At 36.8% G+C, this 22379-nt stretch overlaps 1 protein-coding gene across 7 annotated transcripts in view; it reads right to left on the minus strand.

Moving 5' to 3' along the window:
• Positions 1-22379, minus strand: part of KCNMB2 (potassium calcium-activated channel subfamily M regulatory beta subunit 2) — a 1082301-nt gene that overhangs the window by 95894 nt on the left and 964028 nt on the right. For 4 of the 7 annotated variants that reach the window (XM_085635406.1, XM_085635410.1, XM_085635409.1 and 1 more), the window contains one exon: positions 6468-6638. In XM_085635406.1, the coding sequence (XP_085491532.1) occupies positions 6468-6638 (171 nt within the window). The remainder of the gene's footprint in view (positions 1-6467; positions 6639-22379) is intronic. The other 3 variants (XM_085635408.1, XM_085635411.1, XM_085635407.1) reach the window with 1 other exon arrangement.

Consider the following 22379-nt stretch of genomic DNA (forward strand, 5'->3'; position numbering starts at 1 on the left):
TCCTAGAAGTATTATCTCTCTGAATTTTGATAGTATATTGGTTTTTACAATGGGCTCTAACTTATAAAACGAAATCACAACTCTTTTCTAACATTTTAATGACACAGTATATTTATCACATGCAGTCTTGAAAAAGTTCTAGTAAATGGACGAAACGTGTCAGCTACTGACAGAGAACAGCTTTTTGTGTTATTATCATACATATCTGTCATGTGCTGTAAATAGAAGAGACTCTGTATTGTTAGTATATTGATGGTGATGTCTTCTCAAACCACTTTTACTGACCCACTTTATACACTGGTTAAGGGCAATTAAGCCTAGAGCATTGAAGAACATGACTGTAGATGCTGAACCCCGAGGAAGCTGATGTGGGTGACTCTGAGGTTACAGCAGTGAGTATTCTAAGAAGGAATATACCGAACAGCACAGAGAAGGGACATTAGGTGCGGTGGGGGAAGGTTATATATATATAATTTCTGGTGACTGGTCAAGGATCAGACAGACTGGGCTAGAAGAAGAAAAGTCACACACATGGGAATTGCAGATGGTCAGGAAAAGGTTTGGGAATGACAGAATGATGCAAAACAGAGAATTCACTAATCAGAAAGGTAAGCAAATAGCTGAGACTCTACAGGCTGAGGCCTTTGGAAACAAGAGCAGAATTCAGAGCCCTGACAAAGGAAGATGTCCATCAATGGCTTGTGGAGGTATCAAAGAAGAGCACTAGACCGGGGTGTGAAAGGAGCAGATATTTGACATGGGGAGACAGACAGGGAGGCTGGGAAGGAAGTGTCTTGAAGCAACGGACCTGACAAGAAGAAATGTTGGAAGCTGTAGGCTTTGGGGAAAAGAATGGTCAGGGAAAGTAAGCTGGGGGCTGAAGTAGTTAGGCTTTGTGAGCCAACACAGTATCCACTGGGGCAGGTGGATGCCTCAGAGTGAAGGAGAATACTGGTTGAGTGCTAGGGAAAGAAACAAGCATTTGCAATGCAATAGGTCTCGCATTTATGTAAGTTTAAGCTATTGACATTGTAAATGGTAATGCTTTTAGTAATGTTTTTTGTTTTATATCATAATTAAAAGGCATTGCTATTTACAATAGTAATAGCTTAATTTTTTGCAAACGCAGTTCCCTGAAGGATTCTATGCTATGAATAGCCTTTAAATAAATCAGTGTCCCTCGAGCTTAAACTGCAGCATTAGGTAGTTTAGGGTCCACGCCTTCCTCTTGTAAACCATCTCCAACCTTCTTCTCCTATCGGGCATAGCGCTTAGATCTCAACCTTGCAATGATCGCTCTGTTGTGTGCGCTGGGGTCAAACCATATAAGTTGCAAGTGAACACACCTACCACTGGGCTTTGGTGGGAGTGATGGAGAAACTTTTGTTCTTTGTATCCCTCTAGTACCTATGCCATGGTTGTATCTCAGCGAGTGGAGCAACTAAAAGAAGTGTTTGTATGTGTGTTCATTCGTGTGTATGTGTTTATGTATGTGTGGGGTTAGGGATATCACCGATATTCCCGGGGTTAGGGATATCACCGATATCCACAATAAGTTATTTTCCCTCCTCAAACCATGTTTTTTGACCAAGAGTAAGAAAGGGAGGAAAACCCAGGAAGTTGGAAGGTGGTTCAATCGCCAATGTAGATCTGCACGTCTAGTACTGGGACAAGCTATTAGGAACAGGGACCGCGTCGCAATAAAAGAGGCAAGGAAACTGTACAAACTGGCCATTTTCCAAGCAAAAAAGAAATGGGACGAAGACCACTGGGCTGAGTTAAAAGAGGCCTCTAACAGGAAGGACTCTAGGTCCTTTTGGAAAATTATTAAGTGGGGTAGAGGAGGTGGCCCAGCAAAGCCAGATAATAATGTAGCTGAAGAAGCCTGGGTTGACTACTTCAGACCACAATATGCTGAAGTCATGCACCCCGGGGTAGGTGAAGGCATAGTGCCAGTCTATGCTATTGACAACATGTTCTCCCCCAAAGAAGTAGAAATCGCGATTAGATCTGTGAAAAGTGGGAGAGCGCCAGGGTTAGATGGGATACCCCCGGATATTTTCAAGTATGATATGACGAGATGGGTGAGGTATATTTTTTTAGTAGCAAACGCCCTAGCCAAGGGGGGGGTGGTCCCCGACCTTTGGAAAGGTGCAATTATTATTCCCATCCATAAGAAGGGAGATCGCTCATCGCCTGCCAACTATAGGCCCATAAGCCTAATAGCAACCATGCAAAAAGTAGTGGGAAGAATGGTTGCAAACCAGCTTATGGACTGGGTTGATGCAAACAATGCCCTTTCCATATACCAAGCTGGATTTAGGCGAGCTACCAGTACCATTGATCAGGTCTTCCGCTTTACCATACTGCGGTGGAAGACGGTTTTACTGGGAAGAGGCTGCCTATATGTCGCGTTTGTCGACCTGCGGGCGGCATTTGATTTAGTCCCCAGGTTTAAGCTATGGTTGGTCTTGCGAAAAATGGGAATTCCTATTGATTTGCTTACACTAATTATGCGTCTACACGAATCCAATTTCGCAAGAATACAGTGGGGTGGGAAAGGCGAGTTTACTTCGGACTTTCCCGTGGAAAGGGGTGTCCGACAAGGCTGCTCCATGGCTCCCTTACTCTTCTCATTATTTATTAATGGGATTGTTAAGCGAATGTTGGAAGCAAGCGTAGACGCACCCTCGTTAGCGGACGCCAGGGTTCCGATCCTGATGTTCGCTGACGATACTCTTATCTTGTCCAAAACCCCTGCAGGGCTGCAACGTGCATTAAATATTTTTGATACCTTTTGCACAGAGCACGGGCTTGAAGTAAACGTGGGGAAAACAAAATTAATGGCCTTTACCCCAAACCGTAGAATCTATCCCAAGGTAACCCTAAATAATTGTAAGTTAGACACTGTTAAGGAGTTTACATATTTAGGGGTACAGATAGCAGAGAGCGCTGGCTGGTTGCATCATTTGGAAAAAGTGGTCATAAAACATCAACAACTTTCAGGTGCATTGAGGGGAGAACACCGCAAATCAAAAACAAAGCCGATTAAACCCGCACTTATAGTGTACGATGCCAAGGTTTTAGGTGCCACTTTATATGGTGCGGAGTTATGGGCCTGGGACAATCTTGCGGCCCTACAGATATCTGAGAACAAGTTCCTCAGAGGGATTACAGGACTTCCTCAGAGCACCCCCCTAATACCATTGTTCCTGGAGTTGGGTAAACGCCCAATTACTGACAGAGCGCGATTGCGCCCTGTTCTCTACTGGAGGCGTCTTTGGACAACTCCAGAGATTAGACAATATGCAGAGGGTTTTCTTTGGATAATTAAGGAAGACATCTTTCACAAGATAACATGGCTTAAAAATCTAAGGGCAATGCTAATTGATTTGTGGTTTTCCAATCTTTGGAATAACCCAGCGGAAGAAGAGTTCCCAAGCAAAGAAGCCCTCAAATTACGTTATTGGGATTGGGTGGGTGGCAATTTGCTGAAAGACGTTAGGTCTGACTCTATGGCTGGTCGTTTCTTGGAGACAAAAATTTTTCCTATCCTAGAAAATTATTGGGATACTATTACGGTACCAATGGATAGGAAGCTAGTCTTCCAGCTAAGATCCGGATCCATTCCCTTAAAAAAACTAACGTCACGCTGGCATAAGTCGACTAACAGGTTATGTCCAGCCTGTGGTAATGCAGAGGAGAGTGTAGGTCACTTTCTATTTGTATGCAAAGCCTACTCATTACCCAGGAGACTATGGCTCACCCCTGTATGTAAAAACCTGGGGACACGTGACAGTACAGTGGCTTTAAGAATTTTGTGTACAACAACTCATGAATCGATAGTCATCGGGGTAGCTAAATACTTGGGTTGGGCCTGGGCCATCAGGCAACGTTTAATGGGGGGGACCAGTTAATTAGGTTTTACTTTTATCTTGATTGGCTAATAATATAAAATTACTTGTCATATGTAAACTTTTTTATGCTAATACTGTATGAGCTGCACAGAACGCCTATATGAATTTATATTTGTAAATATCTTGTTTTTAATCTGTAAATGTTTTTATGCTGTGCTTTTATGAGAAATATCTCGAATAAAGCTTGTACGACGACGTATGTGTGCGAGTGTCTGTATGTGTGTGTGTATGTATGTGTGCGTGTGTGTTTGTGTGTGTACATATCTGTTTATGTATTTGTGTGTGCATATGTAACACAGTCCCCTGAACGATTCTATACTATAAATAACCTTTAAATCAATCAGTGTCCCTCAAGCTAAAACTGCAGCATTAGGTAGTTTAGGGTCCACGTCTTCCTCTCGTAAACCATCTTGAACCTTCCTCTCTTGTCAGGCATAGTGCTTAGATCTTAACCTTGCAATAAGCGCTCTGTTGCAGCACGAACTGGTGGGCGCAACAGATATATAGAACATATTTTTACATGCAGCGTGTAGAGACGGGCAGTCCCACCAAAGAACATTAGTAGTTAATCAGGGTAAAGTTTGACCCCAGATAAAAGGAGGTTTCTAACACGACTCTGAACATTTGCGTCATATTTTCATATGTTAGTAGGGGTCAGGGTGACATATGTCATTTCTTATTTGCGTGGCTAACACCAGAGCGAGCAGCGCATGCGCGCTGCAATGCTAGGAGACACCTAAAAAGGGCCGTGACACCATGGGAGGCGTCACCAGTAGCCGCTAAAAGCCCTACAGCCAAACCTCATCTATTTTATACTCATGCAAGACTTGCAGAAAATAAAATAAAAACCAAAAAACTTGTACAAAGAAACAAAGACTGAGATCTAACATTTACAGACCCTAGACAACAAGCGCACCTCCGTCCCTTCTGTGTGTGTGTGTGACCACCAATATACAAAGCAGAAGAATATACAGGGCAGTAACAAAAAAGCACAAAATCCAATCAGAAAACAGGAAACAAGGTACCAACACACCGTCCTACATCACGGGAAACAAAGATGGCGTGGGCCAGTCCAGATGGGCCATCCCAAAAAGCAACAGGGCGGTAACCAAAAAGCCTGATTCCCAATCACAAGCCAGCGTTTAGCCTAAACTATGACACCAGCCAATTGCAATCAAGGCCGTGGCTTAAAGTCACCTTCTAAAATATCGATTACTATAGCTCTCGCAGAGCAAGCACTGCCTGCTCACTGCAACGCTAGGCGAGACCTAAAAAGGGGAAAGCAGAACCCCAGGACGATGAAAGGCAATTGATACATAAAGAGATTGGGAAATATCAAGCATTAACATAGAGGCAGAGGTAACCTTCCAACATATCTGAGATAACTCCTGACAGTAGGAATCAACTACCTAACTGTAGTGGCGTAACAAAGGCCCCAACAGCCCCCGCATTGTGGGGGGGACCCGAGCTCCAAGGGGCCCCCTCAGCACAGTACAATGACCTGAGAGCTCCAAAGTGATTCCATGTTCTTTGCAGCGGGGCCCAATTAAGTTTAGTTACACCTCTGCCTAACTGGGAGTCATATTCAGCTGCTTTACTCTGTTCCTAAATTTGGAGATGACAATCTCACAGTCTTATTTAGATAGTTGCGTTCTAGAAGCATCACATTATCTAATGCTGTGCGCCAACCTTCCTTCACTTATTTTCAAATTGTTGCTTCCTGTATAACCCACAATTGTTGGTTCTTTTTTTAGTTATGCTAAATTATTTCAGGCACTGCTGCCTAGCATGCATTCTGTATTAACAGAAATAAGAAAACATTTGTAGCAATGTGTAATACTGAAACAACTATACATATCAATTTATTAAAATGCTGACTAAGGGTGAATGGTAAGTAGCACAGCAAAAAGGATGCGTCTTTTAAGATAAAGTATTATGCAAATATTTGTTTTTCAGATGCCGCGGCTAAGTATATCACGGTTCTGGATTTTAATCTAAACCACATCAGTCTCCTAAATTGTACTTAGAGCACATTAGCAGTTTGCTGCCACTGCCGTTAGCAGCAGAAAAATATTACATATGAAGAGTTGTTGTTATTTTCTCTAATAGAAAACAATGGGCAGTGTCACTTCTGGATTATAAGCCAAAACGTAAACAAGCATTGGCAAAGACAACATGTCTGACTTTACTGCATACAAACATGTTTGTAAATAATATATACACGTGTTGAGTGCGCAAACATTGTTTATCAAATTGAAGTCTACCCTAGTCGCTTTCCCATGCCCGGCAAAAAATTACAATATTCCATCATACATTCCAATTGAAGCACTTCCTGGAAGGTGGAATGATGCACCAAATAGCCAGTAGACGAGGCGAGTGAGTATACTCCTCAGGGTGGAGCCTAAGTTCATTCTATGTATATTTAAAAAAATGCATCACAATACGTTTGCAGTCAGGTGAACCTGTCAAACCAGCACTTAAAAGCATTAGGCGATCAACACAAGTGAATGGAGGCAGAGATCATAGAAACATGAACACAGAGACAATTACCTCTGAATATATGATCGAAGCATCGTAATTCCCAGCAGAAAGAACATCATTATGGAGCACACCATCATCCCCAGGCCCAGCAGTATGGCACGGTCCTCTCCCGCCTTCAGCGCCGTCACAGTTTTCCTCTTGTCCAGAAGGTCGTGGTCCCTGATTTTTTGGTAAATATTTCTGAGATTGAAAACAGTATATTCTTACAGTAAGTTTACAATTCAATCAAAACATCCCTGAAAGGCGGGCAGCCTACCGCCAGGCCTGTCTAAGGGTACCTCCCATCCTGCGAATGTAGCCAAGGCTGGCTTCGCGGGCTGTAGGGCTGCGGGTGATACCGTAAGTCCTATTCCAGCCGTGGGACCAGCCCAGGAACCGGCGGCTATTGCTTTTTGGGAGCTGTACATTGTGACATAGGCAGGCGTTAATCGGGTCATGCTTTCCTGGGTGCAAAGCAACATTGTGAGAGTAAATTAACACCATAGTTACACAATGCATGAACACACAGTATCAACAGTGTCATCACAGATGGAATCCAAAACAATTAACTCTATGACCAACTCTCACTCTGATCTAAGTTCTTGTGGCCAAGGCCATGGATGCTCCTTGATGACCCTCAAAGGGAGCTTCCAATCAGCATTCAGGATCTCCACAATGAATATGCATGACATGCAGTCACATACAATGGATCTGAATGGGGAACATTTGCATATTGATTGGTCAATCTGAAAGCCTTGGAAGAAGCCTTCCTTGAGGGTCACCAGCAAGGATCCATGGTCAGGACTATGGTCATTATTGATAATGGGAGTATGGCAGGTACATGGGCAGTACATTGGTGTCATGTGACATCATGCCAATGGTATGAAACCTTCCTCACATCTTTTACCTGTAAGTCGATATTGGAACTTCAAAGGTTATATTCCAAGAAAGAAAATGCACAAATGAATTATTTAAAACTTTTTAAGTAAGTACAGTTCACCCGAAATAGAACTGTTCTGGCAGAACTCGGATAAATTAATCATTCTCCGCTTTTTGAATTTACAAAATTAGGAATTTATTTTGTCCAATTACACCTCTGTGAATGTAACCACCTTTGATGGAAAGCACTCATGTACTTAGTCACTTTGCAGTCTTTTTTCACAAAAATAAAGTGGGAAACACCAAAGCTCTTTCACTTTTTGATGAAAAAATCCGCAATAAATCACTTTGCAGGGTTACCCCTGAACAAGTGTTTTTGTGACTGTCTATCATGTAATTGTCTAGTAAATAACATCACAGGTTTTAAGAAAAATTACGAAATTCGAAACATTTCAAACAGAATTTATCTATTTGGTTCGACTCCAGTCAACATTTCACACACTTCTAGTCTTAACAGCCTTAAATATGTATTTGGCATTTTCTTTTTTGTCTAGAGGGATACCAATACCATTTTGATACTTAACTTGACAATTATTGGTTAGTTTTGATTTATTGATGTCAACAACTGTAACACACAGGTAAGGCCTGGCAATATAGCAGATTACTGTATTTACTACTAGGTTTATTTCACAGTAGCAATTTGGTGGGATATTATAGGGTCACTCTTTGTCTCCAATGGTAATAAACCCTATGGCAAAATGTCATTATATATTTACCAATAGCACTTGTACAAACAGTATTATTTGTTATAGTTCGAAAAAGGAAGAAACACGGAAGTGTTCAACGTCATTACTCTCCCCACGCAAAGCCAACACAACACACGTCACATTCATGTCTGCCACTGTTGCAGAACTTGCCTTAAGTTTACAACTTCTTGCCATGCATGTCTCAGACTACCATTCTGCAGGCAAACCACACTGCTAATTCCACACCAGCATTTAACTAAACTGCAGGGCACCGTCATCCTAGGGTGCAGAATTTCCACACAGCGGTGGTTTCTTCGCGGGGGAGGGGGTGCATCCCCTCGCCTGTTGCGAGCCGCGCTAAAGCAATGTGCGCAATAAAATGGCTTCATTGACACTTATTCACAACGCGCCTTAACTGTCAGCCTGCCCAGGAGCCGGGATAAAGAAGGGACGTCTCCTCTGCAGCACGGAGGACTGGTGACGCGGCTGGCCAGACATTGCAAAAGTGCACAAGTCAGTTTGGCCGACTGTCTTGAGCCAGTCAAATGGACATGCACACTTTGCAGGTCTCCACCCAGCTGTCTTAGACAGCTGGGTGAAGACCAAGCACAGGCCTACAGGGCCCAAAGGAGCATCTAGCCAGCCCGCTCCATCCAATCCTGGAGCTGCACTCGTGCAGCATGAGAGCAGCGTCTGGATTGGTTAGGGAAGTTTTCTCTTCCATTGATGCCCGTCGGAGCAACGAACTGCAAGGACACAGAAGATGCAGCCCAGGTAAGTGCTTTTACTTTATTTTTAATCTAATTGTAGTGCATGCGAGTGCTTTTATTTTGTATTGTCTTATCAAATGTGTTTTTAGGTGCGTGGGGCACTTTGCTCGCCCACCACTTTTTTATGTTACTAGCCGCTCCTGTTACTACAGTATTAGAAGTTATCCTATGATGAATTTGGAAATATCCACAGAAATTGGTGTCTCCGCAGTGATTTCCACAGGGGTTTAATTCATTTCGGGTTGTTTCAACCCAAGCGCTCTGCTGGCTTTATCCTGGTGATATGTGGATGAGGAGACCTCTGAGTTGGGCGTCCGCCATTCACTTGTAATTCTGATTTGGGTGGAATCTCCTGTTAACACAGAACTAGAATTAAAAGTGAACTTATGGTGAGACCCTCTGTGGTTTTTAATAACCCGCCCAAAATTGTAATAGATTATTCATGTTCTTAGTGTTCGAGGTTGGCCCAGGATGGCTGGACCATTGCCAGGTTTTCATGGTTTGCACAGAAAATTAAGTTGCCTACAGTCAATATAAAGGGAACCAGTTGACATCTGTGGTGATATTCTTGAAATTCTGCCATCTAAAGGGGCTGCCCAGACCTACATTCAAGGCCACTGGAGTTCTGGAACTCTGTAATTCTGAGGTGTTTTCCGCATAATTATGAATTTGCAGCATTTTGCCACAACATCCAATATCTGTTGCATACTCTACAGATTGTAACAAAAAACACATTTGTGTCTAGCTCTAACAGTTCACCTGTTATACAAAAATACTGTAACATGTGCTGCCGTGCATTAGAAGGTCCGTCGCAAAGGTTGACTGGTCATCTTTCAGTTACTTACAGCTGTATTTGGATGTGAAACTGGTACTAATGAAGTGAAACCTTTGCCCAGACAGTGTTAATATGTTTAAAAATGTCAAAATAATGAAGTTATACTACCACTAAATGTGCCAAATTAAGCCACATAATTTGTGTTTTCTTGCCACTTAGGTTACTCAACATTGCTCCATAAATTAGAGCTCTCCTGCCACATAATTTCAGTGGACCTGCCTAAATTGAACAACTAACCCTTACCATGTAAATATCTGTACTGGCGCTTGAAAAAAGCCATTTGTGCACTTAATGAAGATTCTACAGAGGTGTCCATAGGGAAAGGCTTACTGCCTTCCTAAGTAGGACCAATGAGAATAAATGAAATCCTCTTAGAGATTGTGTCACTCTCAGAATGTCCGAGGATGAAAACCAAAGCAAGGGCAGTGTACGGTATCCCTGGTTTCAGAGTGAACTAAGATGTGGCCTGTTGTCAAAAGACACAACTGTTGTATGTTATATTTTATATTGCTGAGGAGGAAGGAAACAGGATATCACTTAAAGAGGTAGGCTATTAATTATAGAAATATATAAAAAAAGGATTATATGTTTAGCATGGGGATTGACAAAATATCAAAGCTGGGCACGTCCATCATGGTAACATAAAAAGGTGCCACCACTAGTGGGCACTGTGCACCCTCACTGCCGAAAATGTAACAATTGATATTTTAGAAGAGGGTTTGAGTGTCATCAGGGACACTCAACAACCTGTAATTCAGGTCAAATCCATTAATCTCCCAGTGCCTAACAGATTACTGTGTCCATTTGTAACACAACTGGTGCTCATGTAAAGCGCTCTGATACCTTCGGGTCTAGGTCCCGCTATATAAAACTCCGGAAAAATAAAATAATCCTCTCTGTGGTTCTTTAATAGGGTCTCTAAGGGTCTGATGCAAAAAGATTTTTCTAAGAGTAGTTACACCTTGCTCCAGTCTTAAGTAAATGTTGCACCTGATTACTAGACCTGATTCACAAATGATTTTCTGTGAGTTGTTGCGTCTATTCCAGGCATATGAGTGTTTTACTCATGGATTTCCAGGAGTAAGTCATGCTTAATCAGGGTAGCAAAGATTTGTACAGAAGGAGTCAGAATCACTGACACAATATCGAAAGACTAAAAATCGACCTACAAATATATCGATACAAAATAATCGATCACATTATTATCGACATCATATACTTATTTAAAACATTACAAAAATATCGAACACACAATTTCGAACTACAGAAATATAGGTACACAAAATATCGGCAACACAAATATCGAAATCCTAAAATATCGATGCTCAATAATATACATATACTTCATAACAAAATATCGTAAACTAAAATATCGACCACTAAAATATCTCCATTTTACTAATATCGACTATATAACATTTAATGAAAACCTAAAATCAAACTACATAAACACCAAATAATGTCTTTTATCTCTACACAAAATTATTATTAAACAATTATATATTTACTACATTTAAAAATGGATTTAAATAATTAACTCTTTACTAAAACATTATTAACAACATTCCTACATTAAACAACTATATTATTAAATTATACTTTATCAATTCATGCATCCAATACATAATATAATGTTTAGAAAAATACATATAGAATAATACACCACAAAACCACTAATTAGCGTTTTCCTTATTAGGAAACTAACTACCAGAAAAAAAAAAAAAAAATTCGAACTAACCAATAAAAACACTCCGAATTCAAACTGACCAATAAAACACATATTACAACATCCAAAGCACTATAAAAAGAAGTTCAACTTCATTCACAGTCCAAAACCAAAAAAACGAAATTAAATGAAGAGGAAAATCGACTGGATTGCAACTACAGATATAAGAAAATCAACATACAGGAAATGTTTAAAACTATCAAAAGTAAGTTAACTATATTATTCTCATGAACACTCAAATAGAATAAATTGTAATTACAATATACATACACTATAAATAAATTAATGTCTTCTTTCTATTTCATGTTTTCACTACAGGAAACTCCAAAAGAAACTAAGAAAATACAGAACAGCACCAAAAAAGATACAACTAAAAAGTAAGTATTTCACAACCAAAAATCAACTAATAGATTAAAATACCACCCTAATTAAATCCCAATTGCAAATCCCCTAACCATTCCCTATAAAAATATAGAAACAATTATTACAACACATTTCCTTTTCTTTTCCAGACAAAGAAAATACTAGAGGAAAATCCCACAAATAAAGAATCAGGAGCATTCTACTCAAACACATCAAAACCAACTTTGTAAGTATATAGTAACTAAATCTTGTTTTTTTCTACTGAAAATTAATATAACATCATATATAATAACTATAATATATATTTTTCATAGATAAAGCTACATCAAAATGACTGAAGGAGCTGAATTCATAACAAGCCAGAAGGGAAAAATGTTACTATGCTATATGGGGTACACTTACACACAGGAAAAAGTGTATGGTTTAAAAGTTAACTGGAAATGCACTAAATACTACTCTAATAAGTGCTATGGGCGTGCTACAACACGACAAACAACAGTACTATACACTAGAGAACATAACCACCCACCAAACATTACTGAAATCGAAGTCAGATCTGCTTTAGAAACTATAAAGGAAGCTAGCACAAGTTCTCAAAAACCTACCAGTGTAATTTTAAAAGAGCAGCTTCCCAAAATTCCTAAAACTGCTACTACACAAATGCCATCTGTAACTTCACTCAAAAGAACTATTGCACGTACTAAAAAAACCACTACTACTTCAACCCCAATTCCTCACACATACAGTGAAGTTATTCTAAGTCCAGAACAAAGTATAACTTTAAACAAAGAACCATTTGTCATTTTTGATAATAAAAACAATGACAAAAGAATAATAATATTTGGAACAGCTAATAATCTCTGTAAACTACAAGAATCACATAACTGGATGATGGATGGGACTTTTACCATATGTCCCAAACCATTTTTCCAACTATATACAATACATGTCATATATCACAATTGCAATATACCATTAATTTACACATTATTACCAAACAAACATAACTCCACATACACTGAACTATTAAATATAATAAAACAAAAAACAAATGACTTTTCCCCACAAAAAATAATCCTAGATTTTGAACATGCAATGATTAATTCTATATTAAAAACACACCCCCATACCTCCATACAAGGCTGTTACTATCATTTTAATCAATGCCTATGGAGACACATGCAAAAATCAGCCCTAAGCATTGAATATGCAACTAATTCATCTTTTGCATATCAAATAAAAAAACTCATAGCACTAGCTTATGTACCTGACACAGACGTAACAGAACATTACAACATTTTAATAGACAGCGCCTTCTACAAACAAAATGAAGAAAAACTAAGTTCACTATTGGACTATTTCGAAGATACATGGGTCGGCAGACTACATAGATCTGGCCACAGAAGAAACCCTAAATTCTTAATTCCCTGGTGGAACGTATACAGAAGCACCTTAAATGGAGAATCCAAAACTAATAACGCAGTTGAAGGATGGCATAACGCCTTCCTACAATCAACAGGCAGAACAAAACCAACACTAGAAAGATTTATATCATGCCTACAAAAAGAACAGAGTTATCAAGAGTTCCGAATGGAACAATCCATAACTCAGCTAACTCCAAAAACCTCAAAACAAACTAAACAAATGTATAAATATCTAGAGCAACAAGTAAAATTGTACCCTACTACCAAAGGCCTAGAATACCTAAACATCATAGCTAAAACACTTCTTTAAAGTACAAATACAAATAAATGACTAATTACCCATTTTCAATAATATCAAACACATAAAATATATGTATCTTATTACAAAAATAATTACTGTGTGTAACATATTTATACATATTGTCAAAAATATATTAACACACATTAATAATATTTGTAATAAAATAAAAATGAACAATAATATTAAACAATACCCACCCACAAGAAATAATAATAAATTAACTTACCACGTTTATTCCAAAGTCTGAAAAATCCATTTCCTGCTTACACAATCCAAACATTAAAAAAAAGGTTCCCAAAAAAAAATGCAAAAATACAACTGGCGATTAAATCCATAAGCCATTCACCAAATATCCTTCGAAAATCCATGAAAAACCCGAAAATAGCTAAAAATATTAAAAAACGATCCATGAAAACCGAAACATTTAAAGTACTGTAAAAACCATATTGTTCAATAAAACGAACACACACTTTTTTAAAAAAAAAAAAAGAGTCCATCCGAAACGAATAACCTAGAAAAGAAATAGTAAAAACAAAGCAACTGACATTCCCACCCACATAAAACAACACATAAACACGTACTAACAATAATACTAGATTTAAAACACTTCTAAATATACATTAAACACCTTAAACCTAACTTTCGAAACATGCCTACACATCGTTAAAAACACGTAAAAACACAACACGCAACTCTAACACATAACATTTCCAAATATAACTAATATATGTACAGCTACACTAAACATTATCTAACTAGGCTCAAAAGTAAATTTAAAACCATCTAAAACACATAAAACAAACCTTACCTTTCACGACGCGAAGTAACTCCCAACCGCGAGCTTCCCTTCAAACCAAATGACCCAAAACAACATTACCCGGTTACAAAATAGAGTGTCCAAAACATAATAAAACATTTAACTATACTAAAAAGCCCTAAATAAATCAGGTAAAACAGTAAATTCACACACAAATATTTTATATTATTTAGTAAAAATATACCTATTTTTTTAATTTACCTACAAATTGTCAACAAATGTTCCTAATTTGTAAAATTATATAAATAAATATTTTAAAATTTAAAATATTTATTATTATAATTTCTAAAAAGATAATACTACAGAACAATGTATGAAAAATTGTTAAATTTTTTTTTGCATAAATGCTCAAATTTTATTTATGTTAAAAAGATGTTTGTTTCGAAAACATTGTAAAAATAATTAATATTAATATTTTACATATTAATATTAATAAAAAAGGTATAACATGTTTGTACTACAAATATTAAAATGTTTATATATGAAAATATTTGTTAAAAGTTTTGTATAAAGATTTACAAAACCTATTGCTATGTTAATTTTAATTTAAAACACTACATTGTACAACATTATTAATAATCTTTATAATTTACTTAAAAATGTTTGAAAATATACTAATGTACATAAAATTTGTTCTGACCTATATTCAATATGTTTGAATGTAATTACAATGTAAATAATACTATTTCTGAATGATCTTACTCAAATGAATAAACAATAACAAATTTAAAAAACTACAATAAAAACCATGTTCTTGTCTTATGAATTGTGTTTCTCTGATTATTAATATTAATCTTCTATTATGAATATTTAACATATAGAATAATTATTTTATAAAAAATTACAAATCAATCAATATTATAAAATTACAGAATGCCATTACCCATTATTCCAATACAAAATATTCATATATTTTTCCTAATAATAATATTAAATATTCCAAACATATCAAATTAAAAGGTTACATGTATATATTATCCTAAACTATAAATATAGAATTAATTACTACAAATCCAATATATAAAAATACAATACAAATAATATTCACTTAAATATATTTTTATAACTACTATATCAATGTAATTTAATTAAATTAAATACCAGACAGATTAGAGTAGTTGCTGGACACTGACCATAAACAATTTACTATTCCCACTCCACTCTATAATAAATAAAAGTAGATGCTTGACACTGACCATAAATAATTTACTATTCCCACTCCAGTCTATAATAAATTAGAGTAGGTGCTGGACACTAACCATAAATAATTTACTATTCCCACTCCAGTATATAAAAAATTAGAGTAGGTGCTGGACAGTGACCATAAATAATTTACTATTCCCACTCCAGTCTATAATAAATTAGAGTAGGTGCTGGACACTAACCATAAATAATTTACTATTCCCACTCCAGTCTATAATAAATTAGAGTAGGTGCTGGACACTGACCATAAATAATTTACTATTCCCACTCCAGTCTATAAAAAATTAGAGTAGGTGCTGGACAGTGACCATCAATAATTTACTATTCCCACTCCAGTCTATAATAAAATAGAGTAGGTGCTGGACACTAACCATAAAAAATTTACTATTCCCACTCCAGTCTATAATAAATTAGAGTATGTGCTGGACACTGACCATAAATAATTTACTATTCCCACTCCAGTCTATAAAAAATTAGAGTAGGTGCTGGACAGTGACCATAAATAATTTACTATTCCCACTCCAGTCTATAATAAATTAGAGTAGGTGCTGGACACTGACCATAACTAATTTACTATTCCCACTCCAGTCTATAATAAATTAGAGTAGGTGCTGGACAGTGACCATAAATAATTTACTATTCCCACTCCAGTCTATAAAAAATTACAGTAGGTGCTGGACAGTGACCATAAATAATTTACTATTCCCACTCCAGTCTATAATAAATTAGAGTAGGTGCTGGACAGTGACCATAACTAATTTACTATTCCCACTCCAGTCTATAATAAATTAGAGTAGGTGCAGGACACTAACCATAACTAATTTACTATTCCCACTCCAGTCTATAATAAATTAGAGTAGGTGCTGGACACTGACCATAAATAATTTACTATTCCCACTCCAGTCTATAATGAATTAGAGTAGGTGCTGGACACTAACCATAAAAAATTTACTATTCCCACTCCAGTCTACAATAAATTAGAGTATGTGCTGGACACTGACCATAAATAATTTACTATTCCCACTCCAGTCTATAATAAATTAGAGTAGGTGCTGGACACTGACCATAAATAATTTCATATTCCCACTCCAGTCTATAATAAATTTGAGTAGGTGCTGGACAGTGACCATAAATAATTTACTATTCCCACTCCAGTCTATAAAAAATTACAGTAGGTGCTGGACAGTGACCATAAATAATTTACTATTCCCACTCCAGTCTATAAAAAATTACAGTAGGTGCTGGACAGTGACCATAAATAATTTACTATTCCCACTCCAGTCTATAATAAATTAGAGTAGGTGCTGGACAGTGACCATAAATAATTTACTATTCCCACTCCAGTCTATAAAAAATTACAGTAGGTGCTGGACAGTGACCATAAATAATTTACTATTCCCACTCCAGTCTATAATAAATTAGAGTAGGTGCTGGACAGTGACCATAAATAATTTACTATTCCCACTCCAGTCTATAAAAAATTACAGTAGGTGCTGGACAGTGACCATAAATAATTTACTATTCCCACTCCAGTCTATAATAAATTAGAGTAGGTGCTGGACACTAACCATAACTAATTTACTATTCCCACTCCAGTCTATAATAAATTAGAGTAGGTGCTGTACACTGACCATAACTAATTTACTATTCCCACTCCAGTCTATAATAAATTAGAGTATGTGCTGGACACTGACCATAAATAATTTACTATTCCCACTCCAGTCTATAATAAATTAGAGTAGGTGCTGGACACTAACCATAAAATATTTACTATTCCCACTCCAGTCTACAATAAATTAGAGTATGTGCTGGACACTGACCATAAATAATTTACTATTCCCACTCCAGTCTATAATAAATTAGAGTAGGTGCTGGACACTGACCATAAATAATTTACTATTCCCACTCCAGTCTATAATACATTTGAGTAGCTGCTGGACAGTGACCATAAATAATTTACTATTCCCACTCCATTCTATAAAAAATTACAGTAGGTGCTGGACAGTGACCATACATAATTTACTATTCCCACTCCAATCTATATTGAATTAGGATTACTATATATGTTAGATTTTTTCAAACAATTACTAATTTGTAAACACTACCCACCCTTATCCCCTATAAATCCTACATCACTCTTATTAAATGAATTATCTTCTTAAAATTGTTAAATGTTAATTAAAATAACATTTCTAAATGGAAATAATTTTTTATGAATAATAAAATTTTTATATATTTATAAAACACTCCCCACCCTTATCCCCTATAACCCCAAAATACCACTTATGAATTTTTTTTTATTATTAAAAATATTAAAATTTACTTTTATTAAGAAATTAGAACTTTGCATTATATTTTAAAAAAATAAAATATTACATATATTTTGAATGCACTCCCCACCCTTATCCCCTATAACCCCCAATTCCCATTTATGAAATTTATTGTATTAGTAATTTATTTAATTTTAATTTTTAAACCCAAAAATTAAATTTCTATTTTTTTTTAATAAAATATTAAATATTTTTCAAAAACACTCCCCACCCTTATCCCCTATAACCCCAAAATCCCACTTATTAAATGTATTTTATTAGTAAAATGTTTAATTGTAAATTTTAATACAAAAATTTAAATTTAAATTTTTTTGAATTCAATATTAAATAATAAATATATATCTAAAACACTCCCCACCCTTATCCCCTTTAACCCCAAAATCCCACGTATTACATTTATTTTCTTATTACAATTTTCACATTTAAAATTTTAAAACTAATTTGAAATGTTTTTATTTCTAAATATAATATTTCAAAATTTATATCATAAATTATTAAATTTTATTACTAAAATTTTTAATTTTAAATTTTCATACCAAATCTGAAATTTTTTTTTTAATTAAATATTAAATATTAAATATATATCTAATACACTCCCCACCCTTATCCCCTATAACCCCAAAATCCCACTGATTACATTTATTTTATTATTACAATTTTCACATTTAAAATTTAAAAACACATTTGAATTTTTTTATTTTTTTTTAAATATAATATTTCTAAATTTATATCCTAAAATATTAAATTTAATATTTATTTCCAAAACACTCCCCACCCTTAACCCCTATATACACAACATCCCACTAACAATATTTTTTTTCATTATTAAAATTTAAATATTACTATTTTGTTCAAAATTTAAATTCAAATTATACAAATATTTATTAAAATATTTTATTTCTAATATATATTTTTAAAACACTCCCCACCCTTATCCCCTATAAACCCAACATCCCGCTCCTAAAATTATATATCCAAATTAAAAAAATTATATTAATAATAGTTCAATAATTATATCCTAAAATATTAAATATAATATTTATTTCCAAAATACTCCCCACCCTTAACCCCTATATACACAACATCCCACTAAAAATTTTTTTTTTCACAATTAAATTTTAAATAATTGAATTTTGTTCAAAATTTAAATTTAAATTCTACAAAAATTTATTAAAATATTTTATTTCAAATATATTTTTTTAAAACACTCCCCACCCTTATCCCCTATAAACCCAACATCCCGCTCCTAAAATTATATATCAAAATTTAAAAAATTATATTAATAGAAATAAAATTGTTATTTTTAATACACTTAAATAAACATTTGCTGACACTTCTAAACAATAATTTTTTACAAATCACAAAGTAACTTAATACTATACTTTTTCGATATTTTTACTACACGATATTATGTCTTTCGATATACTATACCTCGATATTTTACTACACATCACAATCTCGACATTTTTTACATCGATATTATTGACAGAGATATATTGTTCCATCGATATTTTGACTTCGATATTTCTGTATATCGATATTACATTTCCGATATTTTGTCTACTCACCAAGGAGTCATGATGTTTCGCATGTTTGCTGGGCAATTTTTATAATAGGAAAGCTAGCTAAGAAACAGGCACTGAAGAATGAAACCCCGTATGGTTAAAGCAAGGGTGTAGCCAGAAAATGTAAATACCCCCCACTTTGAACCAACAGTCTTATTATATTTCTTTTTGCTGAGTTTTATATAGCGTGACATGACCTGAATCAGGTATCAGAGCACTTTAAATAGCACCAGTTATGTTACATGAGGACACACTTTAATTTTTGTTTGGCACGGGGAGATTAAGTGATTTGCCCAGAATCACTGGATGTTCAGCGTCATTGCCAAGACTCGAACCCAGTTCCCCAGATTCGAAGTCGAGCTCCCTAGCCATTAGGCCAACTCCTCTCCCCTTATGGCACCAAGCAAGTGAAGTCAGTCATTGAGACCCTCCCCAGAAGAGCTTACTTGTCTCATTCATCCAAACATCTATTCATTCATCCTATCCTTCTTCCATCCACACGCTGATATACACAATTTCATCTTTGCATTCTATCATCGATTCTATAATTCATCCATCATTCAGTCTGTCACCATTCCATCTGTCCACCCATCCGCCCACCCATATCCAAACCTATCCACCCATCCTGTCACTCAGTCATCAATCCTTTCTCTTATCCATTTCCTTTCATCCATCCATACTTTCCATCTTCCATCCATTGGTTCACCCATCCATCCATCATCCATCCAGCCACCATTCAAACATCCTTTTGCTCATCCATCAATCCATCCTCCTTTTCACTCATCCATCTACCCTTTCACTCAGTCATTTATCCTTTCCCTCTGCCATCAATCCTTTGACCCATCCGTCTATCCACTTATCAATCCATCCCTTTAGCTTTTCAGTCATCCTTCTTTCACTAACTCACTCATCCACCCTTTCACTCATCCGTCCATCCAGTCACCCTTTCACTCATCCACCCTTTCATCCAGCCATCCATCTACCCTCCCTTTTACTCATCCATGCACTCTTTTACTCATCCACCTATCCATCCACACTGTTGCTCATCCATCCAGCCACCCTTTCACTCCCACCATACATACGTTCACTCATCCATTCATCCATTCACTCATCCATCCATGCATTCTCACAACAACCATCCATCCACCCGTTATCCATCCACCCAATCACTCATCCATCCATCCTTTCAACCTCACCTTCATGTATCCCTTTTTTGCATCCCCTGTTTCACTCACTAATCCATCTAACCATTCACTCTCTCACCCTCCCACCGTTTTACATTGATTATAAGCCTTTGTCTGCCGAGCTGCTGATGGAAGAGAACCATCAAGAACCCCAAACCCGCTGCAGCTGCTAAAGAGAAGGGGTGACGACGCCCCTGGGTTAAAGTGATTAAGCCACGCCTAAATGTGGAGTAAAACACAATTATTCAGAGACAATGCTTTCTGAATCATCAGCATATTCAGGTAAAACAATCTCAGACAGAATTAAGATATAACTGTTCACATAGAAAGCTTAGCGAGATATGCCTTCACTGTCACGACTACGATTGGCTGAAATATTTTTGCCACGGGTACAAACTGGGGAACCTGCAGGGCTGCTTCCCACTTCTACTGCACATGTTAATAAAAGTCTGCCAAGCCCACCACAAAAAAAGGCGTGGCTAGCTATTGGCAACCAATTTGGCCGAGATGTCCAAAAACCGTTTTGCCTAAAATGCTACCAGGTCATGTTTCTATACTTCGATTGTATGGTGATAAGGCAGAGGGGTCTTGGTAGGGTTGTCGAATAATTCCATGGGGGCAAATTCACAGCAGATTTTCAGGATATCCCCATAAGATAACTTTAAAAACAATCTTTTAAAAAAAAAAATGATTACTTTACTTTTCTCTATTTACAATTGATTTATATACAATGAATTTGCATAATCAGTTATTATCCAAATAATCTGACATGGAACAACCCTAAGGTAAGGTGTTCGACCAGTTCAATGGTTGGCTTAAAGGTTTGGCCTTGGGCCCAATTCCACCCCGCGGGGGTTGACAGGTCCTCTTTGGCAAAGTCCCCTTTTAATTACGTTACTTTTTACTCCTCTGCAAATATAAAACATTTTCTATCGAGTTCATGAAAGCTCTTTGCCTGTGCTTGTTCTTTTTTTCTTTTAGTTGACGGATTCCAAAAACAAACACATAACAACAATATAAACTATACATTTATTGACAACAGGGCCTAAAAGCATATTCATCAGAAAAGTATTAACAAGCCAGTTAAGAAATGACCAGTTTTTCTTTTATGGTCACAGTCACATCATGAACTGGTGCCTATAAGCTGTTCATGTGCAAATGGCATTTTTTAGCAGCAACCTTTGTTCACTACTGTACCATTTCAGGACATAGCATGCCAGGTCTATTTAGGCTGTGTGTGGGTGTGAAATGTGTTTGCACTAGCTCTAATGTGAAAACATACTAATACAACGCAGGGGCGGCTCCTCCGCTGAGGCGGAGGTTCATCGTCCCACGCGACAAATAAAATGATAATGACATAACTTTATTATCAGTATATTTTTATGGTACTGGCCCAGGTTTTTTTGGGGGGGTGGGGCTGGGCTGTCAGCCAGCAGGGGGAGGAGTGGTATGTGACCATAAATGCGCATGACGATTTGGCCAGCCGTCTAGGGCCGGCCAAACCATTTTGCATGTTCACCACCCGGGCTGCATCACACCCCTAGATGGAGAACACACCCAGGCTTCCACTCCCTCTCTGAGCGCCGAACCACAGTGCTCAGACCAATCACGATGCGTGGTGATTGGATGGGACATACTGGGAGCCTGGGTGTTTCCTGTTGCAGCGTCCTCGGCCAGGTAAGTGCTGTTTTCTTTTTTTTTTTAACCCCCTCCCATCTTCCCCCTCCCACCCCCTCGCCACCACCACGGTCCCATAGCAGCCCCCACTGATGCAAAGTCTTACGGTGCACAATTTCACA

The sequence above is a fragment of the Triturus cristatus genome, chromosome 11 (genome assembly GCF_964204655.1).
Source record: "Triturus cristatus chromosome 11, aTriCri1.1, whole genome shotgun sequence".
NCBI classification, from domain to species: domain Eukaryota; kingdom Metazoa; phylum Chordata; class Amphibia; order Caudata; family Salamandridae; genus Triturus; species Triturus cristatus.